Raw genomic sequence first — 13,543 nt, 5'->3', positions numbered from 1 at the left:
TGGGTTACATTTTGTATGATTTTAAAATTAATGTCTAAAAGTTGATTGTTTCTTATCAACGCTGCTTGTTTAATCTCTTACTTTACTTTTAGGCAGGATGATAACTTCCTATCTATCATTTTGGGGAAATTTGTAAGTATTTACTTCTATTTTATGTCCTCAGACTCAGCTGAATGGGCATAATTTAAAAGTAAAAAAAATGTAATAGTATGATATGAAATACACAATTTTCTGCGTTTTATATGCCTAATGTGATGCACTTACATTCAAGCCTTTTTACATAAAAGATTATCAAGTAACTTTATTTTTAACGTTTTTGTCCTTGGTGAGAAAGAAATTAGTGGGTTTATTGTCTGAGTTTTTTTTTTTGTATTGTGTTATTTTGTATGCTTTGGTACTAGGGATGGAAATTGAACCCAGGGGCACTTTACCCCTTTGCTATATCCCCATTCCTTTTATCTTGAGACAGGGTCATCTTGCTAAGGTGCTGAGGCTTGCATTGTGTTTCTCATTCTCTTGCCAGAGCCTCTGAGTCTTGCATTGTGTTTGTAGCATCACTTCCAAGAGTGGGGCGAAAAGTTTCTTAGTTTGGCCTTTTTACAGAGACTTTTTGGGCATTAACCTAGTCTAAACTGTTCTCAATTTTTTATTGGCTGTGGTTCCCCTCATTCTTCTCTCTGTGTGTGTGTGTGTGTGTGTGTGTGTGTGTGTGTGTGTGTGTGTGTGTAGGTAGGTAACTCCTCTTGCCCTTGTCAATTTTTCTGTTTTATGTTTTGTATGTCTTTTTCCTTTCTTTCCTTTTGTTAATTCCTCTTCATGATAAACTATTGCTTCTGATCTTATACTATGAAATTACCTAACTCTTTAACATGGCAGGCTATCTGTATGTTATCATTCTATTCTGATTCTTTTTTATTTAGGTCTACTAAAATTGTATATAGGGTTGCATATTTAATACTAATGTATTATTTATGTACATATATTGCCATTTTTGTAGTCAAAAGGGGAAAATGGATTTTAATATAGATATAAGTATTGTTGGTCTTATTTTCCAGGCCAGAGATCCTGAACAGGAGCCTATGGAAGAGATAGAAAATTTGAAGAAACAACATGATTTATTAAAAAGGATGTTACAACAGCAGGAGCAACTGCGAGCTCTGCAGGGACGACAAGCTGCTCTTCTAGCTCTGCAGCATAAAGCAGAGCAAGCTATTGCTGTGATGGATGATTCTGGTATGATAATCTTCAAATGTTTTTATAAGCAAGCCTCAATAAACACTTATATTGCAAGGTTGATGATGTTATTATATAGTCAGGTTGTGATTGTTGATTAGTTTAGAAACCTGCATACGAGGCTTACCCTATCCTGTGCTTTTCTCTGGTTATGCAGAAAAGGTTGCAGGGACAACTCCTGGCCATCATACTGTACGATGCAGACAGACAGCTCGCTCTCCTTTTCATCAGAGAGTACCCTTAAGAGGTAAAAGGGACAGGCTGTAGTTCTGTTTTTGTGCCTCAGATTGATAGGGCTCTTGATAATTTTATTTCCAGTTTTTGTACTTTATTCAACTAGGATTGCCATTCTTTGTTTGCCTCCTAAGGAAGTATTAAAAACCTTAAGTGAGGTTATAAATAAATTTATAGAGCACTTTACCATTCAATGTTAGTAGTAGCTCAGTTATTTCAATTAGATCTCCAATTTTGTATACTAGCTTTTTTCGAATATAATTTCATATTAGTTTTCTTGAGACTCAGAAATGTTCATTTCTTCTTTTTCTCATCATAGCTATGTATCATTTAGTTGAAAGTTTTATTGAATTGTTTAGTATTTAGTATTGTAGTTTGTCTCATTACCTTCACCTGAATGTTTTAATTTTTTTTGTTGTTAAATTAAGATAATTACTTAATTAAGTTCAGTTAGGCTATTTTTTTAGTTTTATTTTTAATTGACAAATAATAATTGTGTATTTAGGGGGTAAAAAGTGATAGGAGTTTATGACACACTCTTCTAGTGGCTAAATTATGTTTCCTAATAGAGTATTCTATCATTACATTCTAATATTTTTTTTCCTTTGAGCGTCTCATTTTTGCTAGTGAACTTACGTCCCGAGACTACTTTTTTTGTCAGTTATTTTATACTGCTCTCCAGATCTAGCCTACCAACTCAGCTGTCTGATCACTGTTGTTATATCTTATTTAATATATGTTGTGTGTATTAATAATTATACTAATTTTTCCTCATAAAATGCAGGGTACTATTGTATTTATATTTATACTTAGAAAGTACATAATTTTGGAAAATAAATTATTTCAATATGAAGACAATCCTAGTTAAGAAGTAACTCTTTAAATATTTTCAAGTTTGAAGTATCAGACTTTAAAGACTTCCCATGATATTTACATTAATCTTGAATATTTACATCATCTCATTTGATTATGATAGAATTATAGGTTAGTACCTGTTTTAGTTAGCTTTCTTTGCTACTGTTACAAAAGATTTGACAACAGCAGTATAGAGAAGGAAAAGTTTGTTTGGGTCTCAGGGTTTCAGAGGTCTCAATCCATAGATGACTGGCTGATTCCATTTCCTCGGGGCTCAAGGTGAGGCAGGTCATCATGGTGAAAGGGCATGGCAGAGGAAGACAGCTAGGAAAAATGGAACCAAGAAGCAAAAAGACTTCTCTACCCACCAAGGAGGAGAAATATATATCCCAAGGGCATATTCACAGTTACCCACCTCCTCCACCCAGTTATGACCCAGTTAATCTCTATCAGGAAAATAAGTGCACTGATTAGGTTAAGCTTTTCACAACCCGATTATTCCACCTCCGAAACGTTCTTGAGCTTTTCGGAACACCTCATCCAAATTATAACCATACCTAAAACTTTTATTCTTATTCTTGTTTTATATCAAAGTTTCTTTTTTCCCTAGGCTTATACAGAAAGAGTCAGATCTTTTTGAATTTTAGGCCAGAAGTCTTCTTCATATTTCTAAATATGAACCTTTTTAAGTAAACACACAGTATCTTTTAAAAAATAAACTATCACAAGGCAAGGAACAAGAATAGAATGAATATGAATTTGGATTTGAATTTATTTTATACAATACTACAAAAAGAATTTTAGTGTAGTATTTTTAAATAGATTTGCTCCTGTATGTATGAGATTTTTCAGAGGGATACTGATGAAAAGCCAGAATTACACTATTTAATCTTCTGGTGTTTAAGAGAAACAGCACAGTTGTCATGGGAAAGAGTATTTCGCAAGGTATACACTAGTTACGCACCGTAACTTCTTTATTTGTCATGTAGAGTTTGGAGTATATATGTGGAATTGTCAGCCCTAAAATTCTTATTTTTCAGGAGAGAAAGAAAGTTAGAAGTGGAGATAAGGATGGGTTGTTTGGATAAACCTGCTCCACCCCTAATGCATTGAGTCACAGGTTTTTAATTGGGTTATAACACCATTACTCCTTGTATGTTGGGTCAGAAAAAAATGAGGCACTATACTATAGTTTTGCAGTTGTGCTTTATTTTTAGAATAGACAGACACTTATAATAAAAGGATTATTTGGCAGATAAATAAGAAGGTTCATTAATTCACATTATTTTAGGTGAATTTTCCCTCACTTTATGTTTAGCTTCTCAGAACTTAAAAAATGATTTATTTATATTAATGAGTAGTTATTCATTTTTTTTCAGTTGGAGAAACTACAGGTAGCTTATCTGGAGTCAGTATAACATCTGAACTAAATGAAGAATTAAATGATTTAATTCAGCGTTTTCATAATCAGCTTCGTGATTCTCAGGTAACAATTTTTTGCATGGTTGATTTTAAAATCACATTCATTAGAACAGTGGTTTTCTGACTTTAATAAACATAAACATCACATTTGGAGTCCCTTTATCTCCAAAATTATGAATTCATAAGGTTTGAGTGGGCTTTTCTCCACATGATTTTATTGCTGCTGTTCTGGGAGACTATACTTTGAAAAACACCAAATTAGAGCAAAATGTACTTTGAATGAAGTACTAAGTGAAATTTTCTTTTTCTCTGTTATTAGATAATACTTCCTTCCCCACCCCCTGCCCCAGAAGACTATAAGGTCATAACCAATAAGATTTCTGTTAGATTCAAGTCAATGTCCTTGGAGCATTTTAAAATTGCTAACAATTTTGCCACACCTGGTGACACACACCTATAATCCCAAGGGCTCAGAAGGCTGAGACATGAGAATCTCAAGTAAAAGTTGCTAACAATTTTAAGAAAGTTCTTAAATTTAATTTGAGAATTAATAGTGTTATAATATGAGAACTTTGTAAATAATGATATAAATGCATATTTTCAATATGTAGGCTTTGGTAATTAGGGTAAATTAATACCTCTCCACTGGAAATATGTGTAATTGAAGGTGCATTGTCTCTTCGGTCTTTTTGCTGATTGATCAAGTGAAAATAAAAGAATATGATTCAACTACTTTGGAGAGTTGCTTAGCAATATTTAGTAAATTTTTTCTAATGACCCTGCCGTGATCTACCCTAAAGAATCAGATGTTTATAAGGATGTAAGTACAGGAAATGTTTATGGTAGTATGTATTAATAGCAAAAAACCAGAACCAAAAGAAATGTCTAGGAAAATGAGTTAATAAATAATTTATATGTATATATATAATATATATATTCCGTGAAATTCTGCATAGTAATTTGAATAAATGAAATAGAGCTAATGAATGAAAACTGATAAATTTAAGAAGGATACTGCTTATTTAATATTTTAAAATGTGTAAGTTTTTATGGAAACATACATAGCTGTTACAAATTTCAGATTGTGGTTACATCTGGAGTGGGTAGTGGGATTGGGGAAGCGTACTTAGAGCTTTAGCTTAGTGTCTTTGATGTTATATTTCTCTTTAAAAGTAAAGAGAATGAGGCTGAATGCAGCGGCCCATGCTTGTAATCCCAGTATCTTGGGAGGCTGAGGCTGGAGGATCTCAAGTTCAAAGCCAGCCTCAGCAACTTAGCAAGGCACTAATGCAATTCAGTGAGACCCTGTCTCTAAATAAAATACAAAATAGGAGTGAAGATGTGATTCCATGTTTGAGTGCCCTTGAGCTCCATCTCTGGTGTGCCCTCCCCCCAAATAAAAAATAAAAAGAGTGGATACAAATGTGGGGAAATTTGATGAGGCTCACTGGTAGGTATCTATTGTATGATTCCCTAAGCCTTAGTACATTCTTGATATGTTTCATAATTAAATAAAAAAGTTGGCCAGGCACACGACTGGGCATACCTCTTAGATACTCTGGAGGCTGAGGCAGGAGGATCTCAAGTTCAAGGCCTGTCTCATATTCAAGACCTTATTTCAAATTAAAATTTTTAAAAACAGGGATATGGCTCAGAAGTAGAACACTCCAGGATTCAATTCCCTTTACCACCACCACCACCCCAAAAAAAGTGTAGGAAAATTTGATAGTTAGGAAATTAAAAGCTTGTGATGGTGGTTCTAAGCAGAAATAAGAAAAAGATATTTGAAGGTTTATTCTATGTAAAATATGGCATTGTTAGCATCTATTTAGATATAGACAATAATGATAACCAGTGAACCCAGGACCCACCGTATGGTTACATATATATATGAAATCATTTATGTGTTGTGGTGGCATATCAGAAAATAGTATTTAATTTGGGAGTAGAAATGGAAGCCCACTGATACCTCTTATAAAGAATATTTTTAAGATGAGAATGCAACTTTTAATTGCCTTAATTCTATTTTTTTTTTTAAATTAGCCTCCAGCTGTTCCAGACAATAGAAGACAGGCAGAAAGTCTTTCTTTAACTAGGGAGGTTTCCCAGAGCAGGAATCCATCAATTTCAGATCATTTGCCTGATGAGAAAGTTCAACTTTTTAGCAAAATGAGAGTGCTGCAGGAAAAGAAACAAAAAATGGACAAGTTACTTGGAGAACTTCACACACTTCGAGATCAGCATCTGAACAATTCATCATGTAAGTAAATCTGGTTTAGCATTACTATATAGAGAACATGTATCTGCTGGCACTTAATAGTGTTTGATGAGTAAATGAATACAGTTTCTCAGAAATTTACAATTTTGCTGGGAAGATAAAACGAGTGTGAAAAAAGTTTTTAAGTAATAAGTCAATATATGATAAAAGCCAAATATATGGTGAATCTTCAGAAAAGAAAAAGAATAAAGTTGGGTCTTGAAAAATAGGTAGAATTTTAATAAGGGAAAGGTAGAAGAAAAGGTAACTTTGATACTTCAACGTGGTACTGCATTTTTTAGCATATACAAGAGTTTTCGTAAGGAATTACTAATCCAGTTTGTGCCTTGATTTAAAAATCTTAAAACTAGGTTGAGGTGTAAATGTAGAGTGCCTGTGTTACATGCTATGCTTGAAACCCTGGGTTGATCTACAGAACTGCAAAGAATAAAAGTTTGATTTAAATAAAAACCTTGAAACTATTAAGCAGATTTAGTTTTTAAGACACACAGACATACACACAAAGATATGAAAAATTTCTGTAGTATATGATTTAGAGCAGAAAGTCTCCAATTTATAACTACTGTACTTAAGTTCATTTTTTAAAAATATTATAAATAGCCACATCAAAGAGCTGTGACTATAGAAACCATCTTCTCTGATTTTTTTTTTTTCTTTTGGTATTGGAGATTGAATCCAGGGCTTTGTGCATGTAAAGTGCACACTCTACCTATTCTAATTCCAACCTAGTTACTAGTCTTCAGTTGCTGTCCTCAGACCTTTTTAAACCTGGATCCTGCCTCTGGAGACACAGCTAGTAATAAGGGGTAAAGCATTGGAAATTGAAGTCAGTAGGGGAAAATCTAACTTGCCTCTATTCTTTAATATTCCGGTATCTCTAATTAAAGATAAGCAATAAAAACATCTCATCTCTGAAGTCCTTTTCTTTATTCTCCACACATTTTCTGTTTCTCTGCCACTTCCAAATGAACCTTACTAATTCTGCCCTGAAACATACTCCTTTTCCCTGATCTCTCCTAATCCCCTCTTCCTCTAAGTAGAGTATAATCCCAATCCCTTTCTTATACAAGAAAAGGTGAAAACAGCTAAGAAAAACTTAAAATTTGAAAGTTGCGCTCATGTCATTGTGGTCAGTTTTATACATATAAAGAAAGTAGTACTGTGCTTTCTAATGATTTTAAAAGGTCATTTTTTCCCATTGGAAAATAGTGTGAGGGCAGCACCAACAGTTAGAAAGGTTAAGGAATAGAGTAAAAAGACTACTAGAACCTAGCTATAGTAATTGTGTTATTTAAGTGAGTAGTAAACAATGATGGTCCTTTTAAGAAAACTGACAGTAGTTTTGAAGTGATAGAAGTAGAAGTGCAAAGAATGTCTTCATTAATTGTCCATGGAGGCATAAAATATCTTTGATGTATGTGGACAGAAAAGTAATTAGATTAGTTCAAAGACTTTAGAGGATTGATTTTTATCTAGTTAAAAAATGGTGTTTCCAGGTAGCATTTCATGGTATAAATGTATCACAGTCATGTTAGCACTTTTACTTTGTCTCCTGGAATAAAGCTCAATCTTGGTATTCATAAGACCTGATTAGTTAGGGCTTCCCTATGATTTGCACATTATGAATCCACATCATACATAGGGGACCTGTTAACTTAGTCCAGAACCAAGTTTGGCAGAGTACTCTTCTAGTTATTTTCCCAGAATACAACATCATGATTCTTATCAGTGTCTATCTTGTCCACCCCCCCAACCCCAGTCGCCCAGTAACTATAATGTAAAAGACATAAAAATGCATTTTCTCTGTGTATTTTGATGTGTTTGGTTGTGGAGTATATTAATAAGCAAATTACTTGAATATATATTCAAGTTTCAAAAATTTAACTATAAAATTTAAAATGTTAATGATGTTTACTTTTTGGTCTATCTCTAAGCATATTATTAATAAGGGTTGCTTGGTGCCTTGTTTGTTTATGGTAACTGGTAATATTTTTCTTTTATATAGTTGTGCCTTCTTCAGCCTCTCCACAGAGGAGTGGAGATCAGAGAAGTACAGTTTCAGCCCCCTCTGTAGGCTTGGTACCAGTTGTCAATGGAGAGTCCAACAGCAGCCTTGTATCATCTGTTCCTTATCCTGCCGCTTCTCTAGGTCCTCAGAATGAGAATGAAAATGAAGGCCATCTGAACCCAACTGAAAAACTACAGTAAAATATTTTTTATAATCCTTATTCACATAAATTAGAATTAAATAATGGGAATAAACTTGGCATTTTTTCCCCTTTGTGTTAAAAAATTTTGGAGAAACTAAAGTTATTTAATAAGCATACTAAAGTGTGATGGTAAAAAGGAATTTATTATATGTGCATTTTATGAATAATTGAAGAGAAATATGACATTATAAAATAGGTAACTTCGGTGAGCTGATGTTTTTCTTGTTTTTTAAGAAAGGATCAGAAATAGCTAGGACTGTAGTTAAAATATTTCTATATTCAAATGATCGAGCTCAGGTCTGAAATTATATCATACAAGGTTATGTCACTGGACAAATTACTTACCATTACTAAGGCTATTTTTGCATCTGCAAAATAGGGTTAATATTTAATAACATTAAATTTTTTAAAATACAGTTTTTAATTGACACATAGTAATTGTATTTATGGCATACAATATGACATTTCAATTTATAAAGATTTTTGAAAATTACGAAACCTTGGCATAGTTCCTGGCCCTTTATAAAATTCAACAAATTTAATTTTGGTAAAAATAGCTGCATTGTATAGATCTCTACGTGTAGACTAGTTGATAATCTTTTGTAAATGCTCAATAATATCTCTATAGCTGATTTGTCTGAGAAGTAGTATTTAAATCGAGTACTTAATATAATACTTCATCCTTTTGACTCTTATAAAGAAACCTAGTATTTTTGACAATGAGTTTTTGGCTGTCAACATTTATACCTGCTTAAAGTGAACAATTAAATTGAAATGGATTTTTTTATGCCCTTGTTCCTAACACAAGAAAATAAAGTCATTAGATTTTTGAGGGAACCATACTTGAGATTAAACTTATTGCTTTATTAAACTCATGAGATTCCCAAGGTATTTGACTAGGTATAAAATGTTTTTGTGCTGACTGCTGTTATATGAAAATAATGTGTGGGCTTTTTGTTTTGTTTTGTTCTGTTAAGATGGGTGTTAATATTATATATTTTTATCAGGAAGTTAAATGAAGTTCGAAAGAGATTGAATGAATTAAGAGAATTAGTCCATTATTATGAACAAACATCAGATATGATGACAGATGCTGTAAATGAAAACACAAAAGATGAAGAAACTGAAGAGTCAGAATACGATTCTGAGCATGAAAATTCTGAACCTGTTACTAACATTCGGTAAGAACTTTATTTAGGTTTGGTTTTCAAACCTAATATTTTCAGTGTGGGGAGAAAATACCTTAATAAATTGCTGTTTACCTTTTATTTAAGTTTTTTTCTTGCAAATCTACTGTTTTGATTAGTATAATCATCCCTGCTCTATAAATAAAAATAGGGAATTATTTAATAATTTAGTAAATTTGCTGATAGGTCAAATGTAAGTAATCATAAGAAGTATTTAACAGCATTTTTCTACTTCTATATTTTTAGGTGTATTTTGATTTTTGATGTTTTTCTTCACAAATTTCCTAATAAGATAGGTGCAAAAAGCTAATGGGAAAGAGAAGCACATTATTTAGTTTGAACTCAAATAAAGTAGTTAATTGTGTTCTTAGTTTGCAGCTGTTTTACTAACACTCTGAAACTTTTTTTAAAAAACTTAAATAACTTTAGGTTGTTTTCTTTCTTGCAGAAATCCACAAGTAGCTGCTACCTGGAATGAAGTAAATAGTAATAGTAATACACAGTGTGTTTCTAATAATAGAGATGGGAGATCAGTGAATTCTAATTGTGAAATTAACAACAGATCTGCTGCCAATATTAGAGCTCTAAACATGCCTGCTTTAGGTATGATTGACTGCGTTTACAGATAATTTTGCCATATTATTCTGTGAAGAGGATTTTTTTTAATACTCAAGTTTATTTTAAAATTATTGATTTGAATGATACATGTTTTTAATAGATTGTCGATACAATAGAGAAGGAGAACAGGGAATGCATGTAACACAAGGTGAAGATGATGAGGAAGAGGAGGAGGAAGCAGAAGAGGAGGGGGTCAGTGGAGCTTCATTGTCTAGTCATAGAAGCAGTCTGGTTGATGAGGCTCCAGAAGATGCAGAATTTGAACAGAAGATTAATAGACTTATGGCTGCAAAACAGAAACTTAGACAGCTACAAGATCTTGTTGCTATGGTGCAGGTAAATACTGCATGTTTGTTAAATAGTGCAGTCTTTATAAAGTTTGTGTATGTGTTTAATAATTATGTTGGTATAATTGTACTGGTATGCATTTTTTTCCTCTTCTCTTTTCTTGTGCTAAGGATCTAACCCAGGGCCTCACAGATGCTAGAAAGCACTGTACCCCTGAGTTACATCCCCCACTGTAATTTTGTTTCTTATATGCAAGGCTTAGTAATTTACCTGATATACCCCAGACATCTGTGAGGGGTATTAGTAGGTATTTCAGTCTTTATAGTGTATACAGTCTCTTTCACAACTTTTCAGTGCAAAAGCAGCCTTATGTAGACAAAGAAGCATTGTTGTCTTCTAGTATAGCTTTATTTACAAACCAGACTATTTTGTTTTTGTTTTTGCCTATGACACTAGCCTTATGTAGATTTTATAACATCCAAATGAGATAGGTATTAAAAAGATTGAAGAGGTTTTTTTTCCACAGTTAAAGAGTAATAATAAATTTTATTTAGTCTGGTATATTATCACTTTAACTGTAATCAGTGTTAAAAATTATTAATGAAATATTCCACATTGTTTTTGTGATAAGCCTTCAAAATTGGGTGTGTATATTACATGTGTTACAGCACAATTTGGACTAGCTAAACTCAGTCACCATATGTAAGAGTTCAGGTCAAGACAACCCATGTTGTTTCTGTTCCCACCTAGCATGGGAGACAGAAGCTCTCCTGAATCTTAGTATCTTCCTGGGTATTTTGGGCCTCTATGGTCTTGAATTACCTAAATTTTAAGTCACTACTGGCAATCACTCCCAAATCCAGCCTACCATTTTCAGGGCATGAGGTCTTTTCCCAAAGACCTTTTGACATACTTTTTTGTTATATGCTATAATTCATTCTCTGAGACATGCTATATATATAACCAAGTGAAAAGAGGATGAGATAAAGGAAGAGCAAAACTCCTCAGTTTTGGGAGATATTTTTAAAGTTCCTACTCTAGACTAGAATTCACATAAATCTATTATAGCCTCTATACCAAAGAAAATTATATTAACTATAACTGGATATTCTAGCTTGCCTGAGAAAACCCCAATTTATCTCTTTTCTGGCATAATTATTATCAAGTTTCTCCTTTCATTTTCAAAACTATCTTGGTTTGGATAGTAAAGGATAAATCAAGCAATTATAGTCTACACATCATTACATTATTCTTCATATAATTCTATGAAATAAATCGTCTACATTCGTAATAAGGAAATTGAACATCAAGAAGAATTGAGAACCTAAGCTGAGTGTGGTGGCACATGTATGTAATCCCAGTGGCTCCGGAGACCACAGGAGGATTGTGAACTCAAAGCCAGCCTCAGCAACTTAGCGAGACCCTGGCTCTAATAAAATACAGAAAAGGGCTGGGGATGTGGCTCAGTGGTTAAGTGTCCCTGGGTTCAATTCCCAGTTACCACCACCCCCACAAAAAAGTACTGGTCCATAGTCACAAGTCAATCCAGAGTTAGAGTCCTTGTGAAGAGGTTTTAATTGCACAATGTTGTACAAATTTCAGGACCAGAATTTAGACTTCCTGATACTAGAGCCTGAGATTTCAACACATTTGAGGTAAAGAAGAAAAACCCTTTTATCCTAATCAGGCCAACTAAAGTTGGAATTTTATTTTTCCCCCAGTCAATGCTGGTGGTTGAACCCAGGAATTTTTTGTTAGGAAAGTGCTCTACCACTGAGCTACACCCCCAGCCTATTTTTGTTTTGTTTTGTTTTATTGGCTGTTTTAGTTTTTGAGACAGGGTTTTGCCTAAGCTATCTTCAAACCACTGACCCCCAATCTCGGCCTCCTGAGTAGGTGGGATTACAGGTGTGTACCACCATGCCCACCACAAAGTTGGAACTACTAATCATAGATTGTAAAAGGTAGTCCATATATATGAATGTGTAATTGTGTAAGTAATAATACCTCTTTATTAAAAAATATGGTCCAAAGACTTATTTGCCTTTTGTAGTTTACTAGAATGGATATAATCTATCTAGAGTGACCAAAATGATTTGACTTTTAAAATCATTCCTGTTTATCTTTTCCATCTGTTATGTATTGTTAAACTTTTTCTAGTAATGTAATCACTATAGAAATATTTTAGAGACTCTAAAGTGTTGTTATTATTTTTGGCCAAAAAACTTGTTTGTGATATCTATAACTTAGGGTAATATCAGCAGTTTTCACATCTCTGGTAAAATACTGAATGATTTATTTTCATTGAGTTTTAGCTTGAAAGTTATGGAGGATACAACATTAACATTAACCACATTAATAAGGGTATAGAAAAATGGTTTTCATCATGAGTGGAAAACTCATGTTTTATTCTTTTGAAATGCTTCTTTCTTTGAATTTTCAAGTAAAAAGTGGGTATGCTGTCATCATTAAAAGAAAATATACATTATTAGTAAACTCTCTCTTGACTTTCATTCACAACTTCTTTACACAGATTTACAAATTATATATTATGAGGTCTTTTCTTTGCATTTGTATTCTTTGGTATGCATCATTCAAAAAAATGCACATAATTTTCTTTTGTTTATTTGTTACAAATCATATAATACACTTAAGTATTATTTTATAGCTTGCTTTTCCCCCTACTTTACAATGTCTTAGAAAACCTCTCGTCAGGATTTACTGTTCTATATAATTATATAAATAACTATGAAGTAAAAAATAATTATATAGGCAATCAAGTATACCTAACACAGAGTACTTATAATACTTTTTAAATGTGGCATATTTTTCTGTAGTATCAGTGGAACCTAACTTTAGTTAATCTAGCTAGCATCCTACCAACACATACTTTTCTAATTTTTCACTATTTAGAAATGCCAGTGAGCTTTCTCTTTTTTTCTTTTCTTTTTTTCCTCTCTCTCTCTCTCTCTCTCTCTCTCTCTCTCTCTCTCTCTCGTCTCTCGTCTCTCGTCTCTCGTCTCTCGTCTCTCTCTCTCGTCTCTCTCTCTCTCTCTCTGTAGTAGGGATTGAGCTCAGGCCCTCAATGCCTAGTTGGCAAATCACTCTACCATTGTCTCATATCCTCAGCACTTTTTATTTTGCAACACGGTCTTGGTAAGTTGCCCAGGCTGACCTTGAACTTGCAATTTCCTCCTGCCTCAGCCACTAGAATAGCT

At 33.2% G+C, this 13,543-nt stretch overlaps 1 protein-coding gene across 12 annotated transcripts in view; it reads left to right on the top strand.

Moving 5' to 3' along the window:
- The window catches only part of Pcm1 (pericentriolar material 1), a 92,091-nt gene that overhangs the window by 25,903 nt on the left and 52,645 nt on the right, over positions 1-13,543 (top strand). For 11 of the 12 annotated variants that reach the window (XR_013430322.1, XM_040267807.2, XM_040267789.2 and 8 more), the window contains 8 exons: positions 1,056-1,233; positions 1,391-1,480; positions 3,702-3,808; positions 5,788-6,004; positions 8,028-8,226; positions 9,240-9,413; positions 9,868-10,022; positions 10,138-10,373. Coding sequence is in view for 11 of the 12 variants with exons in the window: in XM_040267807.2 (XP_040123741.1) it covers positions 1,056-1,233; positions 1,391-1,480; positions 3,702-3,808; positions 5,788-6,004; positions 8,028-8,226; positions 9,240-9,413; positions 9,868-10,022; positions 10,138-10,373 (1,356 nt within the window). In the remaining variant the exon portion in view is untranslated. The remainder of the gene's footprint in view (positions 1-1,055; positions 1,234-1,390; positions 1,481-3,701; positions 3,809-5,787; positions 6,005-8,027; positions 8,227-9,239; positions 9,414-9,867; positions 10,023-10,137; positions 10,374-13,543) is intronic. The other variant, XM_040267798.2, reaches the window with a different exon arrangement.

The sequence above is a fragment of the Ictidomys tridecemlineatus genome, chromosome 14, assembly GCF_052094955.1.
Source record: "Ictidomys tridecemlineatus isolate mIctTri1 chromosome 14, mIctTri1.hap1, whole genome shotgun sequence".
NCBI lineage: Eukaryota > Metazoa > Chordata > Mammalia > Rodentia > Sciuridae > Ictidomys > Ictidomys tridecemlineatus.
The sequence above is the reverse complement of the archived record's forward strand: the minus strand, read 5'-3'. Positions and strand labels throughout refer to the sequence as shown.